The sequence below is a fragment of the Polypterus senegalus genome, chromosome 10 (assembly GCF_016835505.1).
Source record: "Polypterus senegalus isolate Bchr_013 chromosome 10, ASM1683550v1, whole genome shotgun sequence".
Lineage (NCBI taxonomy): Eukaryota > Metazoa > Chordata > Cladistia > Polypteriformes > Polypteridae > Polypterus > Polypterus senegalus.
The window spans coordinates 75,746,828-75,774,261 of record NC_053163.1 but is presented as its reverse complement, the minus strand read 5'-3'; the positions used below and the strand labels follow the sequence as shown (position 1 = coordinate 75,774,261).

Genomic DNA, 27,434 nt, shown 5'->3' with positions numbered 1-27,434 from the left:
AGTATCTGTTTGGGAAAGATCCAGCCGAAATGCTGTAGAAATCTGTGCTAATACCAAGCTGACCAAGTCAAGTTTTCAAATGAATAAAATAGATTTTACAAATTCTCACACTTGAAACTGGAATATCCATTAATGATGAGTTTTCACGGGATAGTTTGTTATTTAGATTCATGACCATTTAAAAATCAAGAGCTTTGCTGGAGAAAGGATACGTAAAATTCTACCAATTACAAAAGTCAATTTTTTGTAAACTAGTTGTCAGCTGTTACTCAAATATACATTTATTTTCATAGAACTTGCAGATCATACAGTCTTAACACAATTTTAACAAACATTCACTGATTGAAGCTGGGACAATACAGAGGAAATAAATGTGCACTCTTCTGGTCTTTAAGAGCATCTCTTGAGTGGTTTAAAGTCACATAAAAAGATCAATATTAAAAAACTAGTCCATAAGTGCTAAATATAATTGGTTTTCAGTCGTCATGTATATTGAATAGCTTGGCTACTTCGTTCAGGTCTGCATGTTCTTCTCCATCCTTAATGATCTAAATAAAATTAAAAAAAGCATGTGAATACAATTTAAATCTGTAAGGAAATCATTTCAGAAGTTAGCATTTAATTATGAGCATTCTTTTTGTTCTTTTTGTCTTTCTGTTCAAAACACTGCTCTGTGTGACTTCAGAAGATGCAAGATATGGACCTGAAAATGTTAAATATTTCATATTAAATGTTTCTGAAAAGCATTATATAAAGTGATTTCTTCAAAGAAAAACAAACATTCAGGAAATTGAAAAACTCCTCTAGAATCCCATTCCAGAAAATTAAGAATATTAACACTTATTGAAGCATATATGGAAGCAAATATTACAACTAGAACACCAAGAGTAAGGATCTGGGGTTTCATGTATAAATGGTGTGTACGCACAAAAATGTTGCCTGATTGTTTATCATATTATAATAATTGTTATTGTTGTTATCATTTTATTGGAAAATAAATTTATGGAGGATCTGCATATTGAATCTCACTGTACCATACAATAACAATAAAGGAATTCAATTCAATTGAGAGCATGTATTTACAGATGACAACTGGCTTCTAAGTCAATTTAGATTTCCAAGCCCTGTCTTCTTGGAGCACTTGATATCATTTTTAAGATGAAATGCCTTAAAGCATTATATATATATATATATATATATATATATATATATATATATATATATATATATATATATATATATATATATATTTCATTATACAGATATATTTTTTTAAATAATGTATACTGTTAATAATTAAACATGTAGGCATGGTGGCGCAGCGGTAGAAATGACCTGGCGCCACATTCAGGCATTGTTCCTGCCTTGTGCTGTAAGCTTGCTGGGACTGGCGTGACCCTAGATGGATAGATGGATGGAATAATTAAGCATGTACTACAAAGATATTTCAATGTTCCTTAAACGTTTAGATGGCTTGACATTTATTACAGAGCTGATTGTGTGGCAATTGGTTGCTTGGAAAAAGAAAAGGATAAAATTATTTCATCGAGGGTCGTACATGGCACACATAGAATACAAATAGCATTAAACATGCTACTTTATTTAAGATGGAATTTGAGAAACTGGTAAGTTAAACGATTTTAAGACTAAGTTTATGACGTTCTACTTTAATCTCGAAATTTCCACATTAATTATGTAGTTTTATTTTGTCATTAAAGTTGACATTTTGACCTTTTTTTTTCCACTTTGTACCTATTTTTTTCTCTGTATCTCAATACACTTTCATATGACACTCAAACGGTGGGCTACGACTCGCCTTTTCATAGCAACTTTGATATCTGACCACTTCTTTTTTATTTCGGGCACTATATAACTTTCTGAACTTAAACATTCGAGTTTCTGTCACTTGATCAACTTCCTTTTGTTGTTTATACCACTGTTTAAACCAACAAATGGTACGTTTTTCCATGCCTCCATTTGGTATTCATTAAAATTCTTCTATTTTCCCAGTACTTTTGCCATTGTCTTTTCACAGAACACTGAGCTTAAAGGCTATTTACATTGATTTGCATATTCAATGAAGTGCTATTCTGTGAGGAGTTGGGGTGGGGCGGCAGGTGCTTGCACATGTGTTACATTTCACACTGACCGGGATTTATGTAGTAGAAGAACGTGGAAGTTGGCATATGCACAGATTTATTATGCATCTGGATTTTTTTGTGTATACGCATATCTCTGTTTTTGTCCATATATCATGTTTTAATGTGCATTCTACACACAGCATTATACATGAGGCCCCTGGTGCTTACATACAAAAATGTATAAATCTCCACACTCACTTTGAAAAGTATAAAAACTAAATTTTGTGAAAGCCACGCACATTTTCATGTCACCCTCAGACCATACTTGTGCACATTTCTGCTTGGTTTTGTAAACATGTGGCACCCAGTGTCAAAGCAGTGCTACAGTTTCTGTGTGGTCTCCCTTTATTAGATTTGTATCCATGATGTGAGCTTTATGAAATACACCAAAATTAACTGATTATCATTTACAAATTTAATTCACTTGATTGTAATCATTATGTAACAATATGATGCATGGAATTGCCAAACTATTCCAATTACCATGGCTGATCTAGCGTTGTTAGAAGACATTACAAATAGAAGAATTGGAAGAGAACGCATACTTAGAGATCATACTGATTTTTTGGCCCATGATGATGAATAGTTTCTAAGTTGATTTAGATTTCCAAGAGCTATCCTCTTGGAGCTGTGTGCTGTTAGAATACTAGGACGTATACTTGATTTCATTTTTCTGATGAAATGCATTAACCTATGTATATTACATTTTACAGATTAGTTGTTAACTTCATTTAAACAACGTATACTGTTAATTAGTAAACGTGGGGGCACAGTGGCACGGCAGAAGCACTGTTGTCTCGCAATAAAGGGATCATGTCCTGGGTGTCCCCGCTCTGTGTGCTTTGGTTTTCTCCAAAGGCATGCAGATGATACTAAATTGACGCTACTTGTATATGCGTGTCTCATATTTAAACTGCGATGAACTGGCGCCCTGTTCAGGGATTGTTCCTGCCTCACTCTGAATGATTGCTGGGACTGGTGCGACCCTGGATGTATGGAATAGTTAAACATGTATAACGAAGATTTTTAATTTTCCTTAAAAGTTTCGAAGAATCTGCGTTCTTAGCTGACAGATGGCTTTACATTTATTACAGACACTTATTGTGTGGCAATTGGTTACATGGAAAAAGAAAATGAAAGGACAGGAATTGGGGGTTGGAATGTTTGACAGAGACAGTACTGCTGCAATAAATCCAAGCAAGCATCATGTGCCTGGCAGGAACAATACCTGGACAAGGAGCCAGCCCACTGCTACTGCTGTGCTACCATGTACCCGCATTTTTAATACATGCTGTAATTCATTTCATCATAAAAATGCTATCAAGTATACATCATAGCATTCTAAAATGTTCAAAAAGTTGTAGTATCTTGAATGTAATGTGTTCTGTGTGGTGATCACAGCCTGTGCACTCATGTCGGTGTAAGAGAAGCACGTAGCGATTAATGACTGGGTCTTGGAACACTCAGAATACAAAGCATTTAACATGCTACTTTAGTTATGATGGGGTTTGTGAAACTACTAAATTAAACACCAATTTAAACATGAAGTTTATGAAGTTATGCTTTAATGACAAAATAAAACTATGACATTATAGTGGCAATTTCAAGATTAAAGATTAAAGTCAACATTTTGATGTTATTCTTGACATAGACCTTTTTTCAGCCGGTGGGCTGTGACTTGCCTTTTCATGTCGAATTTGATATTTGACCATTTCTTTTTTATTTCAGGCACTGTACAACTTTCTGAAATTGAACTTTTGAGTGGCTTCACCACACTGTACCACTCCATCAATTTCCATTTGCTACTTATACCACAGCTTAAGCCACACCATTTACACATGCTTTTGCCAGTGTTGTTTTTTTTTTTTTTTCCCCCCACAAAACACTGAACGGAACGGGCTATTTATATCCATTTGTATATTCAAATAGGTGTAATGTTTATTGGGATTTATAAAGGCAAAGTGTGTAGAAGTTTGCTTACTCAGTTTTATGAATCTTATTTTTTTTTTGTGCATATACACATTTTTCTCCATATGGCATGTTTTAGTATGAATTCTATGCACAGCGTTATACATGAGGCCCCAGTCTCTGTGAATTTTAAACAGTCAGAGGCTTAACAGAGTCCCATAACACTACTATTAAATTCTGATACCTCAGACAAAAACATAAGATAAACGATCTTATCAAGTACATTTTTCATCAAAAGCAGAAATTTGTTTCTGATAAGACACTGGCTGTCAGTCACTCTGGCTCTCTAAGACAGGAATGGGGAGCAACTCGCCTTAACAAATCTTGTAACAAAGGCCTTTAACATTTGTCTTCTCATTGATGTACAAATAGCAAAAAAATAAATAAATACTTCAAATTAAGCCATTTAAGATTTGTGTCATACATTTCTGGGTACTCTGCCAGTCTAACAGCAAGCACAAAGTCAAAACATGCATAAGCAAGTGGGCAAGCTGCATTTAATCAGACCAAAAAGGTTTTTTCACTTTTAACATTGTATTATAAAAAGTGGGACAATGCTGGTGGTAAGCGCCTTTCAAAATGGCACCTTATCAATTACTGATTTAACAATAAAAAAAATAGCCATTCTACACTGGCATAGCTTTGTCATCACAAAGAAAGTTCCTTATCATCTTAATTAAAAAAAAATGCCAGAAACACAGACCTGCATGTTAATAATTTAAACAAAAAGGATATACTAATAAGTACCAAAAATGGACACAATATACCTTTCTAGCTATAGGCATCCTGTTAAATACATTCCAGAGTATGACACCAACGATCACTTTGTCTCTTAGGTAGAAAATAACACCCTTTCCATAATCGTCTCCCTGCTGAGGTGTATTAAGTGTAGACACGGCCTTAGTGGAAATGCCAACCCCAGAAGCTGTTGCTTCAGTCTCACTTTCTGATCGGATACCAGTACCTGCAAAAGTTAAATGAATTAAAAATATGCTTATAATGACCTTGAGGCACTGTCACCTTGGAACAATGTTCAAAACAAAAAAGATAAAACAGTTTTGTACTGTATCTGTTCATTACTCAATATTACAATGGACCTCCATTTATATATAATTAGCATTAATATAAATTGAAAACAAAAAAAAATGAATGTTTAAATACGGAAAGTGTGCATTATATTAATCATAGAGCAAGTAAGATCAGCACAATCTTAAAATGCCCAGAATGGTGCTTTACTAATTAGAGAATATGTTATGAATATGTTTTGTGTGTATAAATGCAGCTGCATTTAATGCGTTACAGCACATTGTGCAGAAAGCAAACATTTTGCATTATACCTGATTCCTCTGTTGCTGCTTTTGGTGTGTCTTTTGCTGTTGCTTTAGCAAAAACACCCACAGTTGGTAAACTGCTATCTACAATCCCAATAGCTTCATAACCCACATAAGGTCCAAGGTCACTCCTGTTAGAGACAGAGAAAAAAATGCAATATGAATTAAGAAGAAATGCAGACATAAAAGGTCTTAATCATCTGTAACCCTTGCCAAAATGCAATTACATTTTAAAAGCTACTATGAAAATTACCCATCCATCGATTTTCTTCAATTTTCCATTCAATTGCATGGCTCCTGGCAGCATCAACCAAGAACAAAAGCGCACACACACGCACACACAGAGCATATTTAAAGTTGTCAATTAACCTAACAGAGATATTAAATTAAACAACTAGTATGAAATCTTTAAAACCCATCCATATAAATACAGAATCGAGTAAGAACTGATATAAACTTTTCCATGCTCAGTTTCAGATTGAAACTGATGAAAGGTTAACATAATGTTTACATTTCCTTTACAAATTGCAATCTGTTTAAGGACTAATACCTTTTATAAAAACTTTTAATTTGATATGCAGAGACTGAAAACTTGATATAGATCCTTGGTAAGTCTGGAGGCCAAAACCTTATTCCATTGTATAAACCAAACGTTGCAAATAGATATGGAAGAATGTACATGATACAACTAAGAATCATGTGCTAATAGGCAATAATAATCAAATAGCAAAGAACAGCAAAATGAAATTAAGAAAAAAAAAAAACAGGAAGAAAGCTGATAGTTAAACACTACAAAAAATAAGCTCCGCAGATAAGGAAAAACATGTAAAAACAAGATAGGGTTGACAATTGTGGGCAAATAACTTGCTTAGCTCATCAAAAAAGTTTGGCAATATATAATAAAAAATAAAATAACAAAAAAAAATTCAAATCATAGAATAACCCAGCTTAGAGTAATACATTTAACATTATTAACAGGAACAAAAGGTTTAAGGGTGGAATGGAACCTCTGAGATTGGTAACATGCAGGGACGTGTGCAGAGAAACAACACAAGGCAACAGATGGAATTAAAAAACGGACCTGTGAGCTAGTCACTGGCTACTGCAAAGTAGGGACAATAAGTGACTGATACAAAGGTGATCAAGTGTCAAACTATGCTTCTCCTTGATATACTGTATAGGATGAAAGCAGGGAGCAACCTAGGTACAATCACACATTCAACTTGGTAAAGGAGGCACAAAAACTGATTCTGGGAGGGGGAATTATGACTTTACACTTTCTTGAATATCACTAGACAGACAGGAGGAAACAAAAAGGTGACAGAGAGCGGGTCTCAAAAATGTATTAGAATATTATTCGAAATTTGTGAGAAATTACAAAAAAGAAAAAAATCAGGAATACTAGAGTAGAAGTAAAAGGAGAAGGAAAAATCATTTCACAGAGTTCAATGGTTTCCATGCATGGATTCAAAATACTGCATTCTCCCTAAGACAGCATTCCAAAAACTCATGAAAGGTGCATTGAGGAGTTTACTTTGCAGAAAGGTTAAATTACTGCAGAGGAGCTTTATTGGGAAGCATGAAGACTCCATACATATGAAAGAATTCCAAACAACCTCACTGCTGGATACTATGGGGATTTTTTTTTTAATACATTAACATACCAATCTAAAGTAGCGGTTTCATTGATGTCTCTATTCAGCAGACACGTTTCATACTAAAGAATAAAGAAGCAAAGGAGCACAAGTGAGATGTGACCATTCTGAAGTCAAAACTAATTGAAACAATGAAGTGGAGCACAGGATGCTTAACACGTACCATGTACAAGCAAAAGGTCAAAGTTCATCCAGATTTAATCCAACAGCGTTAAGATGTATTTTATAAGCATAGACCTCACCATAAAATGGCATGGGTTAGAATTTAGTATTGCAATCAGGTGCAAGCTCTTTGTCATGTGTTAAACAACAGAAAGCCATCAGCTAGGAAACTAAGAAACAAAGTGAAATTGTCAAGTTGCATTCATTAGGTGCTAATCCAATACTTTTTCGGGAGATCTGATAATTACAGTCCACCTCTTTCAGAACAATGGACAGGCATAAAACTTATTTTGAATAAAGACAAAGACAACCATCATTCCCATAGTTACAGAGCAGCAAGTTAAGAGTGGTTTAATTGCAAAATAAATGACCAGGAGAATATGACAGAAACTCTTCTTTATGTAAACTGTGGAAAAAGGGAGCCCTCTAACATTTAAAATAATGTGGTATTTTTAAAATGGTTATTTTTCCACAATCACTGTCTACTGTCAATTCCGCCAAACACTTATTTCTTAATGAAAATATATTTAGTAACTTTATAAAAAAAAATGGTATCTCCCCCAAATTGCTTAAATTTATAGCACATACTGTGGAACGGCAGGAAAAAAAAGAAACAAAGACTTAAAATCTGCTGAATGTACTAAACACAGAATCAAAGCAACAGTTTCATAAAAAACATCTGCATCTCTGAGATATAGTAATGACAATGTATGATGGCGATTTGGACCATGTCTAGTCAGCTGCAGTGAACAGTTTAGAGAAAAAGCAGCTGTTACAACAGATGCTTAGGAGTAGACCTCAGGAGCCTTATGAAACTCTTTATGATTAATATAAGTCCTATGCCAGTCATTGTTTTTGACCTAAAACCACAACACAGGAATGGGAGGATGGAGAATGCCATAAGGAGACCTGCAAAAAGGCTGATGTGGCCAAGCTAATACACAAGTTAAGGGGATGGATGATTCCAGGGCTATGGTGCCCATCATCAAGCTCTCCCTACGTGTCTAGTGCTTCCTTTTCATCTCTGATGGAGGTAGAAAGTCTTATGTCACAGAACTGTTATTCACGGGGTACAGGTCAGCACTACAATCCAAGTAATAAACTTGATTCATTTATAAAATAGCAGTTAGATAATACACTTCTCACTTATACAGTGATGCATTAATTAGCACACCTCCAGAATGTGTTTGAATCCCAGCTTAGCCACTATCTGTGTGCATGTGAATTATTCTTCAGTGAAACTGGTCTCCTCCTACATTATAAAGACAAAACATTTTAGTGTAACATGCTCATTATGGATGAGGGTGGGTATGTGCATGAGTATGTCATACAGTGAACTCACAATCTTTTCATTGCTGGTTTTGGTCTTGTGCCCAATGTTATCTGTATAGGTTGTACACTTGAAAATGAATAAGCAGGCTTGATAGTTGATGAATGAACCCTATGGCAATTATATGAAATAAAATAATTATCTTAATCTCTTATAGAATGTATGTATGCGCATAATTCCTCAAACCACATAACAAATATTTGTTCCAAAGATAATTGCATTATTTGCTGTACTCTACATTTTGTATGTAGGCTGCTGTACATAAAAACATACAAACGAACACTTCACTTACATACATCAACATGCAAAACTACACATATCAGAAACTTGCGAAGAAAAAAAAAATACCTATACTGAAAATGTCATTTTATTACTTTAAATTTACGCAACAGTTGATGACATAAAGGTAAAAGATTTTAAAAACAGGGATACTTTCTCCATCTCCAAATGTTACAAATGATTTCAGCTACCTACAAGCTAATGAGAATCTCTTGAGATGTTCTCGTTACTGATACATGTCAGTACCTTGGGAGCAGAAACTAGTCTCAGAAAATGAATGTAACAAGAAAGCACAGAGACTAGCGGTCTTGAAAAATACACGTAGGAGGTAGAAAATAACTAATACAAACTTAACCATACTCCTATTATTTTCAGCACATAACCATTTTTTTTTAAATTAGCTTATTATCTTTATGGGATTAAACCGAACAAGCCCAGACTGTGATAAGATATTGAATGAAAGGCACTAGTGGCGCTCAAGCTACTAATAGATCAATAAAGCAATTATAAGAATATTTTTATTTCTCCCAAAAATCATACTGTTCCTGTTTACACCAAATACTATAACTTTAGACTGTTCTTCTTTTGCAGGAGATATGGCAGCACACGAGTTAGTGTATAAACCCTATGCCAGGTACTGCATGAGGATCCTGCACAATCTCTCAAGGTCTGTGTGGATTTTATCCAGGTACTCCAGTTTTCTTTCATGTTGCAAAGATATGCAAATTAGGTTATCTAAGAAATCTGAATTGGCCGAAAACTAGTGAGTGTGCCTTACAATCTACTGCCATAAAGTCCAAAGTTAGTCCCTGCCTTTTATCTGTTACTGTCAGTCCTGTCCGGGACCAGGAAACCAATGTTGTGGTTTTTTTTTTGTTTTTTTTTTAGGTTACCATTAATTCTCAGAGACCTCGACATTCCATCTAAAGCTAGGCTGAATTTCGCCTTCATGATCTTATGCCTGCCTTCATTGGGATTGGAATCAGCTACAACAATGACAATACAACACAAACTGCAGGATAAGTTAGATAGTACTATAATCTAATAGCTTACTATTTTCATAGCTACTATTTTCCCTCATCTACATGATTTAAAGAACAGGGAATACCTAGAAAGGGTGAGGAGTAGATTATTATTTTCATATTTCATCATCAATTTTTGAGGGTTATTAATTAAACTTAAAAATACACACACTGCTTAATAACCCAAAAATGATGCAATGATACATTTCCGAGAAGAGGTTTTAGTTTTGTTTAGGAAAACATATTGATATGCTTTGGAGTCAGTTGTGTATGAAACCAATTTACTGTCAGACTTCAAGCCAAGAACAGTTACTGTCATAGGAAGAACTTGATGCAGCTTCATTGATCTGTGAAAAGCTTGGTTTAACTTAAACTAAAAATTATAAACTGCATGTCCCTCAATATTGATTATCTAAATTCTACCCAGGATAAAATTTTAATTGTGAACAATGTCATCAGGACCTGCATTGCTTGACCAAGTATTTTGGGACCATTCTATACTCAGACCATACTAACGAAAAAAAATAAATCTTTGCCTTCCTGTCAGACAGTATTGGAATCATTATTACTCCTAATCTATTTACAGCACTTTCATATTATGATCAGATGGTATGATAGACTACTATATACTGAAAATTATGTTGTTATATTTCCCACTGCATTGCTCACTTTTCACTTTTATCTTATTCAACCGAAAAAATCCCAAAAGAACAATTTAGAACATGATGAGAAAAGAAAGTCCTATTTTATTAAGGACAATAAAAATCACATTTTCCATTGAAGGAACTGTCCAACTCCTTTTTAGAATTTGGTAAATATGTTTAAATATTGCCTTTAAGTAAGCATACTGAGCATTCATTAATTCTCTAAAAGCCTCAGTATATGGGGGGTGGGGGGTGGGGATAGGGAGCTGAAATAAAACCCACATGCATCTATGAACTTAATGTCTAAAAATTTGTTTCAGCTATTGCAGTACAGTAAGGTAATTACATTTTCAATTTACTGTAAATTTATATTAATCATTGAGTATAATTGATAAGATTATTCAGTGTACACCCTTAAGACAAGTTAATTGGACATCACATAACCATTAAACACTCCTAATATCCACCCAGCCCAACCTATATAACCCAACCTGAATAGGATTCCTAACCTGCAAAAGTCAATGTCTTTAAACTGTACTCAAATGAAGAAAAAAAAAAAGTTTTGATGACAACTTGCATCTTGCTAGTCTACATTTTACGGATGTATCCCTACTTTTGTATTTGAATTGGAGTTTTCTAGCCTGCCCCCTAAGAATAAAAACCTGGCAGTTGATCAATAACTATTCATTTATTTGTTTGTTTATTTATTACATGTCTAACAGCTATTCTGCCCAGACAACAGGAGCTAACTTGTAAAAGGACTGAATTGATACATCATTGTAAAATAAAAATAATGGGATCATGTTAAGACACAGTACAAAGAATATTAAAAATGTTTCAAACTTCTGAGCCATATCATTAATTGTATACCTATTTTGCATCTTTCTTAAACAAGCATCTCCTACATGCAAGCGCACTACATCAATAATGACAAATTATCCCTGAACAGCTGAATTAACTCGAAAAGGATTCTTAATTTAATATTGTCCAGTAATGAATTTTGCCCTAATTATTTTTTGACTGCAATGCTGTTAGTGTGAAGTAGGAGAATGAAGTTTCTTTTCAATCACATTACAATGCATGTTCCCATCCTCCCTTGTCAGTTACTCAGAATTAGAAGTCATGTATAGTTTTGCACATAGAAGTACAGATGCTACCACTGTGGAGTCAGAGAAAATATATGAAAAGAACCATCTGCAGAAAGTAACAAAATATCCATCTTTGCTCAATCAGTAATTCTAAAAGTGAACCAACATGAAAGACCAAGTCATAAAATTCATCCATGACTCTACTTCAAGGTGACAGCAAGACTCCATTTGTTCTGGAAGGTTTTATACACATAACAGGAACTAGCACTTGATGGGATACCACTCATAGTAAGACAAACTCATGCATACATCCACAATTCTCCACAGTGAGTGAATTTTGAGACACCAGTTAACCCAACATACAAGTTCTACACAGTGATATACCCAAGATTACTTATGCTATAGCACTTACCATTACACCATGGTGCCATCCTGTTAGCTCAGTGTATGAAAAGTGTAAGAGACTTTCTTGCCTCCGTAATTGCTAAAATGGGCTTTGTATTCCTTATTAAAACTACAGAGGTTAAGGAAGTATTCATAGAAATCAAGAGGTTACACAAAGTACAGCACATCACTATAGTTGGTCACATTCCTACTGTCCCTTCTATCGTAGTCTGAAAAATTGTTACTTGTTTCCCACTTTACACACAGCAGAATACAAAAGGATTGTGCAGTTTTATTTAACAGTCAATCTCTCATTTCTTTGCCTCACCAACACAGCATATCCCCTAAAGCAAGCTCTGTATCTTACACTGTCATATCTCACTTGAAAATCATTTAAACATAAACAAAAAAACTTTTCAAAATGCAACAAGTCAGTATCGCTTTATTTTGTTCTGCTTAAACCTAAAATGTAGCACTGAAATGTAAATGTAGTCTCATATTTAACTTCCACTGAAAACTACTCTCAACACATTTGGAGCTGCTTCGCTTTCAGCAATAACCACTGTGTAAGGTTTTAGACTGCAGACAGATAGGTTAGACAAATGCCTAATTAGAAAAAGAAAAAGAAAAAAGTAAAAATGCACAAGTAAACACAGTCTTCATATTGTCAAGCAATAATAGGTATTTTGTCTAATCTATTTAGAATATTAAAAGAAAAATTAAGTTGAAGGTTAAAATATCAGTTATTAAATTTTAATTACTGTATAAACAATAACTTAAAATTAACAAAACTCGGTTCCATATCTTTTTTTTGAACATTTTTCATTTATTGTGCAATAAAATAACCAAAACTAACCCTTACCAGAACATGGACTGGTGCCAGTATGGTTTGCTTGCCCCAGTCATGTTTTCTCCAGCTAGCCTGCCACTGACTACAGCATGGTCATGATGTTCAACACGCCGACGTCCCAGTTTAATATCATAAAAGCAAGCTGCATCCCCAGCCTATAGGTTGAAGAAAATTACATTTTATACAGTAACCAATATTGAAAAATAACATAAATCAAGTAAATGGAAAAAATTATACATTACAAAATTACAAAAAACATATTTATACTATAAACAGATAAAACTGGGTCATCTTTAGTACTAAATACAAATACTAAATCATAAAAGTATGTAAAGGAGGTGAGGGTAACTTGATGCTCCAAAAACATGAAATGGTGGATTTCACTCAGACAAGCAGAGGTGTTCCACAAACTGTCCTTTATCATTTAGGAACACAATGCAAAACTTTTCTGCAAGCAGGAAAAACAAGAGACTATCTCAGTACATCTTCATTTCACCAAGCACACTAAAATGCTGTGCTAGTCAGATTGCTCCTACATTTGTAGATGTTTTTAGTTTTTCAGTCAAGTAGGTAAAAGTTCCAATTGCTTAAAGCTGCGAGCTAGTATACATGTTCCAAAGGAATTCTTATTGTTTAATCAATGGCTATAAACCAATCTTGACATCTATCATAATTAAACTATATTAAACTAATAGCCAGTTTTGCTCCCTATAGCATTTGGACCAAAACCTGTTCGCCTATAGAGTGAACAGGTAAATGGAGGTAAGATTGTCGCCGAAACTTTTTGACACTGTTCAAAACATAAAAAAATACCTAGCACATCTGGTAGCTTTTATTTACAACAGAACTGCTTTTACTATAACACAGTTAATTAACTGATAGACATTGGCATCACACAGTTATTGACTACTAGATTTCCTTTTAGACAGAAAGAAAATGTTGAAGCTAAGTGATTCCATTTCCAAGCCATTCAATCCAAAGCATACTGTATGTCATCTGTATTGTTTTGTCTCTTCTTATTCATCACACAACAAAAATATTGTGTTTCACAGGTTAATTTGGAAAAACAAATGATCAATGATGACTCTGTTCCTGCATACCAAATTTAAGTAACTTAAGCAAGTGCTCAGATACTGAGCACCACAATTTCCAACCTTGTAACAACCCTGTAACATTAGCTCAATCTGATTTTTGTGGGTTGTTGGGGAATTACACTTACCGTTGTCCTTTTGCATATTTATATTGAGGCCATATTATTTGGAGCATCTCCAAATTAAATTTCACGCAAATGATGTTGTTATTCCTAAAAACTAAAAGACTGGCATTTTTTTTTAAGTAAGCATTTATCTGAAATAAGTTTTGCTAAATTTTAGATTTTGATAGAAATTGCATTTCCTAATATGATCAGGACTATCATAATTTTATATGTACAATCCTTAGAAATATTATCATAGATTAATATAACAAACAATACTTACCACCCATATGTTTGATCGTGCCTGAAGTTCTGAGTTCACCCGAAACCCTCCAAAATCAGAGTCTACTTCAAGGCCTCCTGACTTCGCAAGTTCAACATTTGGCTCTAAACCAACAGCTGCCACAATGTGGTCTGTTTTCACCTACCATAAGAATATAGATTCATAATTTTTACCTTTTTGATGGCAATTGTGTAATAAGATTTCAAAATGACACTGTAAAAAAACAAAACAGTATTTTAAAAAATACTGGGCATCTAAAACAAATTAAATATCAAAATACCAAGAATAAAAAAGATAAAGCATGATTATTTTAGGCTTAAATGTGTTCAAAAGTTAAGGAAAATATACAGTTAACCCTTATACAAATTAATATATTAGGATAAAACATTTGTTAATATTAACGAAACCTTGTTCAATTTCAGAATATTTTAATATATATTCTGTTATATAAAAGGTACTTATTGTTATGTTTCAAAACTGATCAATTAACTTTTCACATAATTAAAAAAAAAAAAGCTTTAGTAAATCTAAGAAGAAATCACAGCTGCCATCAATCTTGAAAGTGAACTCTGTCACTGAATAATGTTTAAGATTAATGTTATGCTAAACTGCCGACAGTAAGTTCTTGCTAAAGTAAGGAATTCCGAGAAACTAGCCAAAAGACCAAGTGCAAGCTACGTTGGCTCAAGTGTCTTAAGGCAGTGTAAATGTGACTGGGGCTGCCCGAACAAACAAGAAAGCATACTCATAAGAACGTGTAATTTTGATTTACACTTCCTTATTAGATTCGCTCATTTTGGGCTATGTATCTCAAATCCTAACATCAAGCACTGTAACATCATCTAATACTAATTTATATATGTTTTAATTGTGTACATGAATATGACAATACTATGCAATATTTTTTTTATTTTTTAAGCAGGAAACAAAACCTAATCAAATCAGACATATTCTTAGTGAAAAGATATCTTAAATGACACACTTTGGTATTACCCTATTAACTATTATTTATGATCATCAGGCTCATTCAATGTTCATATTAAAATCATGATTAAAGACTATTCTCATCTTTACTGTACCTTATTTGGCCCAAATCGAATGCAATGTCATCTAATATTACTCCTTTAGTGTAATAAATCCAGTCAATTGCATATTTTGCACCGATATTGTTTCTTGATTATTTAGTAACATACTGTGATTTGTTGTGAAGAGATTTTTTTTTTTATATTAATCACTGGAATACACAGAAATAGCAAATGCAGAAAATGACTGGTGACAATATGATTTATTTGTTCTGAACACTGTAAACATCCACCCATACACTTATTTTCTTAATCTACTCACCCAGGGCAGGAACACAGTGCAATTTCAGCCTATTCCACCAATTACTGGGAGAAAGGCAATACATCACAGGGTGAACATATGCATAACTAGGCCTATTCAGTAACAACAGTACCCTTAAACTGCATGTCACTAAACTGATGGAGGCAAACTGGAGCACCCAGAGGATGCTAATGTAAACATTTAATGTAAACATACAAACTCCCCACAAGGAGAACCACTGATGCAAACCCCTTATTGCAATTCAGTAGCACTAACACTGTGTTACCCGCATTATAAACAGCACTGAAAAAAATGGCAAAACATCTTTATAGTTCATGACACTCTAGAAATAACTGGCTACTTCAAAGGTTAAGTGTGATTTCTGAAAAGAAAAAAAAAGTGTTATGAAGTTAAGAGTATGTTCAAAATGACAGCACATTCAATTAGCAGAAAGGGATGTTCAATGCAAGGGGCATATTTTTGGGTTCTTTGTGGTTTTTAATGTATACTTGTTTTTTTATTTTCAAATGTTTATTTGTTTCATTGTTTCCTGTACACAGAAAATTTAGCAGGGGCTGCTGCTGCAAAACTTTCCACCACACGTGCTGCTACAAAATTATATAAATAATGAAAATCCATAACTATTTTTCACTCTGCACTTAATGATTTTAGGAATTCATGCTGTGAAAACTATATGCACAAGGTATCTTTTTATTGAATTAATTTGTTAGAGTTTTTGCAACGTCATGGTTTAAAGGACATGTTCACTGCCTATTGTGGGTGTTTTAGCAGGCAAAGTAAAATCAATTTGATACCATATGGTATTTAAACATATCTATTATCTATACATTTTCATTTGCAATGTTACGATTACCTAGATAATGACTTCATAACCAGATTTCCTTGTGATTGTACTGCACTGATAAACCAGTCAAGCTATTTATTAATTGCTATGCAGACAATCAACCCAACTGATTTGTTCAACTAGATACCATGAATGTCTTTTGGACAATGACAGAACACTATCTGCTTACAACCTTCATGTCCAATCTTGTATTTCCCAAGCTAGCTTATTCATTATAGGATGGTGGCTGTGCAAGCAGTAATAGGGTAAGCTAAAGACAACATGCATATACTTTCAATAAGGGATGTCAATATTTGTTTTTTTAACTTTATATTGACTTAATGCAAGCTCTTAAATTACATCCAAGCTTCATGTTCAGATAGTGACCAAGTCAAAACTTTGTCGTGGTATGCAGTTTCATGCAGGCTGTACCAACATACAACCCGAGTTATACAGCATAGTACGTAGTTTCAAAATGGAATTTTACTGATACTTAATTTCATTGTTTCAACTTAACATTGCTCTCAAGATGCTTATTAAAACATTGGGGTTGTACTTATTGTACATGATGTGTGTTCATAACAAGAAGACATTACTAACATGCAAAGAATTAATAGATTTTGAATAAGAAGTTTGCGTGCATCATGGCAGCTACATTTTAATCTTTATGTATACAGAGAAACTTTGAATTTCTATTATTTATTATTTGTTAACGTATATATTGTTGTTAATTATTATTATTATTAAAAAATTAAAGTTAAAAGCTTTTTTTTTTAATTGCCCAGCTTAGCAGTATAAAAAAGTAATACCATTAATCATCCCATTTAAAATACAGTATATTTATGAATAAATTGAAAAAAATGTAACTGTAAGCATTAAAATATAATGGAAATGGTCATGAGACTAAGACAGTGATATTTACCGCTATGGATTTTCCACTTAAAGAGTTGGCCCCACTGCCATATCAGATTTCTATAAGAAACACTGCTTGTTTGTTTAATAAACGATCTTTCAATAATTTTCTTCTGAAAAGTCCCATAAAGGGACAACTGATACATTCATTTATTCACTCATATAAGCACTGTATAAGAACAACACTGGTTTGCTTTAATGCAGAATGCTCCAGTTCTTACAAAAATATTCTACAAAGGCTTCACACAATTACCCCCTTAAAGTTTTAATTTTATGATCATAATTAGTATTCTATGGTGATAAACAACATTTCATACAATTCATATTAATTTGATCTACAGATTGGCCATTTAAACTAACTTTAGACAAGGAAAATATTTACCATTCTGCCATCTTTTAGTTTAATTGACAGTCTTCCATTTTCATAATTCACTGATTTTACAACGGAGTCTGGCATCACATTCACACCCTCTACACGAAAAGCATAAAAAAAAAATCTGTAAAATAAGCCTCAATTTTTTTAATGAAGCTTTCCTTTAAAATCTGTTACAAATGTTTACAATGTCTCTACATTTACTTATTTATAATGTATATACATCATCATTCCAATCTGCATAGGAAATCTGTTATATGGCTATGATCAATACACTAGATTTTCCCCAATAAATAAGATGACCCTTTGACCTGAATAAGCAGTTTCTAATGATTCTATCTGTTTGATAGCCAACTACACAGTATTATCATCTTAATTCATAAATATCTGTTTTATATACAGAGTATATAATACTTCTAAGCGTTTGCCTCCCAGAAAAGACAGCACTTATTACTTTGCATTTTTTTCCACCTATGTTTTTCTCATCTAAGAGTACAATAGAGTGTTTAAGAAACCACTCTACAAAGGTTCTATATATCAAGGAACTTTAGTTTAGAATGCTTACACTTTTCCTTTCTAGATAGATGTTAAAGTACAGAGTTTTAGAGACTGCTGCTTAAGGTGGAATTAAACACTGTGAGAGTGAGTTATCCTATGAGAAGGATGTGTGAAATGAATTCTAATTTATCAGACATGTGCAAGTAGTAGGGTTACAGAAGTCCTGAAGGCAGAATTAGTAGTTAATATGTAAATACAAATAGAAGTTAAACATTCATGTGAATAATTAAGTATACACCATTAATTTATTTTAACATATGTGGACACACAGCTCTTTTAAAAAAAAATCTGCATGGTAAAAAAAAGATGTGAATAGATGGCCTGCCATCCACCTCAAATTAGCAGGAAGATTCAACACTGTTAAGATAACCATCCTTCCCAAGCTTCTTTTTCTATTTTAATGCATCCTAAAATACATTGAATCTAATTTCTTAAAAAAAAAATTGTAAATCACATTCTCATTTATTTGGAATTTGAAACATGCATACATCCATAGGGTGACTCTACATTGACCTAAAGCAGATGGGGGCATGGCACTACCCAACTTTCAGCTTTACTCCTGGGCGACAAATATACAAGGCATAAAGACCCGGACAGCGACACAAATTGATGAACATAGACAAGCATGGTCTGCAATAGAATTAAAATCTTGCAGTACTTCTTTATGTTCCCTGCTTTGTGCCCCAGTAAATACAAATCTATAATAATAAAAGGCAAAGCACTCACTCTCTCTCACTCAAGCACTCACTCTCTCTCACTCACTCACTCACTCACTCACTCTCCAACTTCCCATGTAGGTAGAAAGCTGAAATTTGGCAGGCTTATTCCTTACAGCTAACTTACAAAAGTTAAGCAGGTTTCATTTCAAAATTCTACGCGTAACGGTCATAACGGTCGAGAACGTTCGACAACGTCCGCCATGTTGAACTTTCTTATTTATGGCCCCATCTTCACGAAATTTGGTAGGCGGCTTCCCTGCGCTAACCGAAACCGATGTACTTACTTATTTCGATGGTATGACGCCACTGTCGGCCGCCATATTGAACTTTCCAACGTCACCAATTTTCAAACTTCCCGTGTAGGTAGAAGACTGACCCCATCTTCACGAAATTTGTTAGGTGGCTTCCCTGCGCTAACCAAAACCGATGTACGTACTTATTTCGGTGGTATGACGCCACTGTCTGCCACCATATTGAATTTTCCAAACGTCACTAATTCTCCAACTTCCCGTGTAGGTAGAAGGCTGAAATTTGGCAGGCCCATTCCTTACAGCTTACTTACAAAAGTTAAGCAGGTTTCATTTTGAAATTCTACGCGAACGGTCATAACGGTCAACAACGTCCGCCATATTGAACTTTCTTATTCATGGCCCCATCTTCACAAAATTTGGTAGGCGGCTTCCCTGCGCTAACCGAAACCAATGTACATACTTATTTTGGTGGTATGATGCCACTGTCAGCCACCATATTAAACTTTCCAACATCACTAATTCTCCAACTTCCCGTGTAGGTAGAAGGCTGAAATTTGGTACTTATTTCGGTGGTATGATGCCACTGTCGGCCGCCATATTGAACTTTTAACGGAAACCGATGTCCGTACTTATTTCGTTAGTATGACACCACTGTCGGCCGCCATATTGAACTTTCCAACGTCACTAATTCTCCAACTTCCCGTGTAGGTAGAAGGCTGAAATTTGGCAGGCTCATTCCTTACAGCTTACTTACAACAGTTAAGCAGGTTTCATTTCGAAATTCTACGCGTAACGGTCATAACGGTCAACAACGTCCACCATGTTTAACTTTCTTATTTACGGCCCCATCTTCACGAAATTTGGTAGGTGGCTTCCCTGAGCTAACCGAAACCAATGCACATACTTATTTCGGTGGTATGACGCCACTGTCGGCTGACATATTGAACTTTTCAACAGTCTTTGTTACTTATGGGCCCATCTTCAAGAAATTTGGTACACGGGTTCCCAACGCTAACTGAATCCTACTTACGCATATATATACGTCCATAGCCTGCACCTCGGTCACCGCGTGAGGTGGCGTTGTGTCCCCCATCCCAACGCCTCCCATGTTGTTGGCTGGCTGCCTGCATATATAAGACTGTCCGTCGCTCCGGTCTCTACATTCCCTTCCTTGCTTCGCCACGGGATTCACGTCTCCCTACTGATAACTACAGCCCTAATTTGTTTAATCCACGGCTTCTCCGCTGTTTTATTGTTTGTTTATTACAATTATAGTTATTGTATAGGTATTTTACACTTACTTTACATTGCTCAGGTACCCATTTCCTTTATCATTCCAACCCCCATTACCATGTCTATCGAGATGATCACTATCGATCAAAGAACTGTCACTTACCGAGTGGTTTCCATGCCCGGAGATAGCACCTACCTTTTCTATTCTCTTTGTTACATATTGCACGGCCAGATCAGGCTCACTCTTGATATCCTGAGGAAGATTCTGTCTTATGTATTGAATGACTGGGACAGGTTCAAGGTGTGGACTGATGATGGTACAGGAGATAATTATACTACACAGGAGCACTAGAAGAGTGAAATGCTTAAGCCCTTCACCTATGGTTCTGCATGTGAGTTGATGGCTGCTGCTGAATTGTTCGGTTGTCGCTTTCAAGTGTACCGAAATGGCCAAATAGTTTACACCTTTCGACAACCGCCAATGCCTCTTAAACATCTTAGATTCAAAGGGGACGATTTCAGTAGTGGACACTTTGATGTTTATGAATGTTTAAACTCTCAAAAACTGGGTGTGATTTTATCAATGAAACCGGTTGTGTGCTTACAACGCTTGACAGATGCCAAATGTCACTTCAACACAACAAATCCTGCAAATACTGTCGCAATTGAAACAAACCATGAAACTCAAACCGATTATGACAGCAGCAATCCAAGCTGTGACATTTGAGACAAGATTACTGTTCACATGGCCAACTGTAAGTTACATGCTCAAGCGTAAGCTCAGCGCACAGCTTGGTCATGTTACAACCGGAGGCCCGAACTGACAACATGGTATACAAAGAGATCCTTAACAAATAATTATTGGCATATTTTCCCTCAGTTTAAAAAGGTTTAATTTTCTTCTTAATAAAAATTTTAATGCAGTACTTTGTTTGCTAGTTATCAATATACTAATAATCCAACTGCCATTCATTCACTCAGAATATGGAACCAATGTAGGAAGTAATGAGAAGCTTTTATCTGTTGTATCTCCACATGACAACCACCCTTTTCTACACCCTCAAACATACACAGTATTTAATGTTTGAAAAATTTCTGGGATTAAAACATTGAGAATTGTAAATAGATAATATGTTTGCATCCCACAAACAATTACACTTTAAGTTTAACTTCTCATCAACACAATTTATCTGCTACTCTCAAGTTAGAAATTTTGCTAAACAAAACCTGTCCAATTTTTCACACCTCCCACCCATTTCCATTCCTGAGGAAACACTGATCAGTTTTGAAGACTCACATAGCATATCTATACTATATAAAAACATTTTAAAGTCCCTTCCTTTCAAAGATCTCTGGATACAGTGGGGAAAAGACCTTTCACTTAATATTTCAGAAAAGGAACGGAAGGCAGCCATGCATAGAATACACTCTAGCTCCATATGCGCAAAACATTCAATACGAACTCCTTTATCAAGTATCTTGTAGGAACCTGTCTTATTTAAACTCCAGAAATTTAGTTTGACTTGAAACTTGTTACTGAAGTGTATTATCACCATACCTAAATCGAAAGAGCTCTCTCATAAAGGTTATAAATCTGGTCTGGGAAGAGATTTAAAAATTATCCCAGGTAACTAAAAATCAAACATTCTACTAAACAACTGCCCAACTTTCCAGATCAGGCCACCACAGCAAGTTCAGCCCAAGAGCAAAATGAAGGAAGCTGAAGTCTCTGAGAATTCCAAAAATGTCATCACAGGACCTACTCTTACTACTGCTGATGTAAAAGTGCATTTGTCTACACAAATTTGATCTATATCAATGAGGTGCCAGGAAGCTCTCCAAAAAGAACATCAGGGCAAGACTAAAGTTTGCCTATAAATACCCAGGCAAAAACCAGGGGCCTCATGTATAACGACAAGCATAGAATTCACGCTAAAACATGGCGTATGGACAAAAACAGAAATGTGCATATGCACAAAATAATTTAGATGCATAAAACTGTGCATAAGTACAGTTCCACACACTTCCCCTTTATAAATCCCAATCAACGTGAATTTTAATGCACATGCCTACAGCCCCAACCGTCCCAGGATTTTTGCAAATTTGAATATGCAAATCAATATAAATAGCCCCTTCCATCCAGCGTTTTGTTAAAAGACAATGGTAAAAGCACGTGTAAAAAAAGAATAACTCCACAGACTGTGAAGTGGAGGTCCTACTCAGTGAAGTGGAGGCAAGGAAAAACATACTATTTGGTGGCTTAGGCAGTGATATTACCAACAAAAGAAAATTGATACGTGTGACACTTAAAAGTTCAATTTTACAAAGTTGTGCAGGACCCAAAATAAAAAAAGTGGTCAGATGTCAAAGTCGACATGAAAATCCAAGTGTCTGAGTGTCATACAGAAGCATATTAGGGCCAAAAGGAAGGAAAAAAAAATTGGGACACAGTGAAGAAAAATAAGATCTATGTCAAGGTTAAAGTTGAAATGTTGACTTTAATCTCGAAATTTCCAATTTAATCTCATAGTTATTTTGTCATTAAAGTAGAACATCGTAAACTTCATCTTAACATTAATGTTTAATTTACTATAGTTTCTCAAACCCCATCAAAACTAAAGAAGCACGTTAAATGGTTCGTATTCTAAGTGTTCCTCAACCCAGTCAACTGGAGTGCACAGGCAGTGATCGCTACAAAGATTACATTTGTGATATCACAGCTTTCTGAATGTTTTAGAATACTAAGATATATATTCGATATCATTTTTATGATGAAATGCATTAAGCATGTATTAAACATGCAGGAGCATGGTGGCATAGCATTAGTGATGAGCTGGCGCACTGTCCATGGATTGTTCCCGACTGTGGCAAGACGTTTGCTAGAATGCGTGCAACCCTGGATGGAATAATTTATTGCAGCAGTACGGTCTCTGTCAAACATACCAACCCCCAATTCCTGTCCCTCTGTTTTCTTTAATAAATAATATTAAAGCAACTGTAATAAACGTAAAACCAGCTGTAAGCTTAGAATGCAGATTCTTCAAAACTTTAAAAAATCTTCATTATACCTGTTTAATTATATCATCTACTCAGGGTCACACCAGTCCCAGAAAGCATAGAGCACAAGGCAGGAACAATCCCTGGACGGGACATCAGCTTATAAACTAATCACTGTGCTATCGTGCCCCTACATATTAAATTCATTTAAATTTATACTGTTAATAATTAAACAATTTATCTGTAAAATGTAATAAACATACGTTAATGCATTTCATCATAAAAATGACATCAAGTATACATCTTAGTATTCTAATAGCACATATCTCCAAGAGGATAGTTCTTGGAAATCTAAGTCAACTTAGCCAGTTATAATCCTCTAATCTAATCTTGGTATGTCCACATATTTTAAAAAATGAAAAAAGAACACTACATGGGGTGTACTTACTTATTCTCATGACTGTAGGTGTAAACCATACAAAGTAAATTTTATTCTAACATGGGAAAATAACTTAAAATACCTCAGCTTCAATAGTACTTAAAACAAAAAAAAAAAAATCTGCCAGGTACCTGGACCAAGGAATCATTAAAATGAATTATATTTAATACACATACCTTTTTTGACCTTCTCTGTGGTCCAGTTGCTGAGGTACTCTGGTAATATTTTCCCCATATTGCCCCTTTCCGGAAATATCTGGTTGACCTCAAGGCTAGTTTCTTGTGCTTTGATAAAAAAAATATATATTTGACCATTTTAAATAAATAAAGCACATTCAGCATAACTGCAGGTATACAATAATTTTTAAAGTATTTCTGAGGTTTAAAGACAATATATGTCAAACTTTACTAACTTGTTTTGTGTTTTTCTACACAGTATTTACAGTTAAGTTTACCATGCTATACCCACATATATATTGTACTAATGAAAATAGACTGAATTTGAGGATTCACTTAGTTTGTAAAAATATAATTGCAGATTTAATTAGTCATATGTTTAAAAAAAGGATATAAAAATTTTGGTATACCTCTCCTTCCAAGAGCACAAGCTAATTCGCTTCCAAGGAAACCTCCACCAATAATAGTGACAGATTTTACATCTCGGGATATAGTTTCTAGAGACTTAAAATCTTCAATCTAGAAATAAAGGAGAAAAAGTAAGTGTATTTTAAGAAGAAAAAACATTTTCCAGACCCAATTATTGTAATTCAGGATCATGGGGAACCACAGTCTAACCATTAAGAAAAATTAAAAGCAAAGCACAATCTAAACACAGGGCTACTTTAGAGGAAAAAAAAATAAAATCATTGAATTAGGTTAGACAAAATGCAAAATAGCCATTGTATAAAGAGTATGCATTTGTAATAGTCATTTTAGCCTTAGAATGTGGTGAATAGCACTATGTAAATAAATTACTTATGACCCGATATAGAGTAGTCAGGTTTACCTGACTCTTTTAAAATAAAATTAAAAAAATAGGTATAGAACTGTATCATGAAGTGGCCAATGCGTTGAATTCTGAACCTATAAAGATGCTCATAATGAATGTGTAATGGTGTGTAGTACAATTTTATACTGTAATTTAGAAAGTAGTTAATCAGTGTAGCATAATGGCAGGCTGAAATGGCGAAAAAGAGACAGAATTTGAGTAAAATACATGTTTTAGATGGATATGTCACAGATATTACTGGTACTCCCAAATAACACAAATCTTGACTATCCTCTGTCTCTTGAATTATGACCAGAAGCAAAAAGGTTACGCACGACTTCTAATTACAGTATTTCTTAACCCCGGGACACCTGCCTTCTAATTTATAATGTCAAAACTGATGTGCATTTCTTAATTTATGATTACAAAGAAGAAATGCATGATGATCAGGTTGAAAAGAGAAGGTACAGATAACTGCAAGACTGACCAATAAATCAATGAAATGACACCTGTTTTACAGATGTCATACCAAAACATGGTAGTGAAGATGGCACTGTGTCCTCAGACAACGCTTTTGATATACCAGTAAGCCGACAGCCCCATCTTCACATACAGTTATGACCTCTGGGTAGTGAAGGAACAAATGTGATCATGAGTACAAGAAGCCAAAATGAGATTTCTGAACTGGATCACTGGGCTTTCTGTCAATAACAGGGTGAAGAGCTCAGCAATATGGGAGCACCTTGCAGAAGAAGCAGTGCTTCCCTGGAATAAAGGGGATTCATTGGGACGGTTTGAACATATACTTAGGACACTCTCTGGTGTTTACCAAGCATCAAGAACACCGGGAGCAGACCAAAAACATGCAGCAGGGATTAAATTTTGTTAACAACTCTACATGTATATAGGAATTCCCCAGGAGATAGAGTGAATTCCTAGAAAAAGCAGCATTAAAATGACGAAAATTAACGAGACATAAATCCTTGGACAATCTTTTTCTTCCTGTCATCTTGAAAATAACCCAAATGCTGTGTTTTAAATCCATGTTATAAATGTGGAGTAAAGATCACAAAGAACCTTAGGTTTCATATTTTAGATTTCTTTTTTTTTGGTAACTCTTTAGTCATTCAAAAACTCTTACCTAGACGGCTCTTCATTAAATGGCACATAATAGTTTTATTCTTCCCAATGCGGTATAAAATACGTTTAAACTCAAGCAGGATTGGATTTCTGAATGCACTTACATGCATATACTACTGTATAAAGAACATCATTTTCACATTGGGGTTAAAAAAACAAGCAATATTGAATAGAAAAGGTCTGCCCCATTGGACAAACTGCGACGTGCGTCATGGTTCACAAAGCAGAAACAGGAAAGTGTAAGTACGGTGTACCTGCCCATTTCAAGCCCCATGTACAAATACAAGCCAAGAGCAACAACATGCTTTGGTAAGTTTAATCACTTGCACAACTCGGTAAAGGAGTCCTTTCTAGCTACCCTTCCACAGAGACCCTTTTCTATAGAAAGCTCTTGAAATTGTGGACCCATGCACCTTCACTCCAGTTTCAACAAAAGAGCACTGCAGACTTCTGAGAGTGATGCCTTGAGTTTTATAACCTCTCTCACCAGTTGACATCTTCCTCTGATGTTTAGTTTTGAGGCATGGCCTGTTCCAGTAAGAGTCTTAGTGCTGTGATGAAATTTCTGCTTTCTGATGATGGATCCAATAGTACTTAATGGGACATTCAAACTCCTTGATATTTTTTTGTAGCCATTTCCTGCCTTGTGTATTTCAATGACTCTGTTAATCACATCAGCAGAATGCTCCTTCATCTTCATTTTTGCAGTGATTGCCCATACATCCAGAGGGAGATATAAAGAACTCAAATGTAGTTCCTAATTATGTTTAATTATGGTCAAATCACTGTCACCTTTGTGTCATTTCTGATCAATCAGTCATTTGTACCAAAGCACTTAGGTTTAAATATTATGCAAACACTAAGTTTTGAGTTTTTCCTCTTCGGTTAAATATCTACAAAAGAGTTTATTTTGACTTTGGAAATTGTTAAAGCATAAGAGTTGACATTGAAAATACTGAATGGACAAATAGGTGTAAAACCTTTAGTCATATAGACTGTTATGACGACTTTCAAGGGGATTTAAAATTTTTGCATGCCACTTTCGTCGTCTTCTTCAGTTAATATCTTTCTGTCCTCTGCATCTTGCTCTGTCACACCCATCACCTGTATGCATGTCCTCTCTCACCACATCCATAAACATCTTCTTAGGCCTTGCTCTTTTCCTTTTGCCTAGCAGCTCCATCCCTAGCATCCTTCTGCCAATATACCTAGCATCTGTTCTCGGTACATGTCAAAACATGTCAAAACTTTTTCTCCAAATCACCCAACCTGAGCTGATCCTCTAATCTACTCATTCCTAATCTTGTCTATCCTCAACACACCCGA

The 27,434-nt window shown here is 34.8% G+C and overlaps 1 protein-coding gene across 2 annotated transcripts in view; it reads right to left on the bottom strand.

Annotated features, from left to right (window-relative positions):
• Positions 1-252: 252 nt before the first annotated feature.
• The window catches only part of aifm1 (apoptosis inducing factor mitochondrion associated 1), a 69,242-nt gene continuing 42,060 nt past the window's right edge, over positions 253-27,434 (bottom strand). For both annotated transcript variants that reach the window (XM_039765991.1, XM_039765992.1), the window contains 8 exons: positions 24,568-24,676; positions 24,158-24,265; positions 17,794-17,882; positions 14,333-14,473; positions 12,867-13,009; positions 5,447-5,571; positions 4,877-5,073; positions 253-548 (listed from right to left, as the gene is read on the bottom strand). In XM_039765991.1, the coding sequence (XP_039621925.1) occupies positions 477-548; positions 4,877-5,073; positions 5,447-5,571; positions 12,867-13,009; positions 14,333-14,473; positions 17,794-17,882; positions 24,158-24,265; positions 24,568-24,676 (984 nt within the window). In that variant the 3' untranslated portion in view covers positions 253-476. The remainder of the gene's footprint in view (positions 549-4,876; positions 5,074-5,446; positions 5,572-12,866; positions 13,010-14,332; positions 14,474-17,793; positions 17,883-24,157; positions 24,266-24,567; positions 24,677-27,434) is intronic.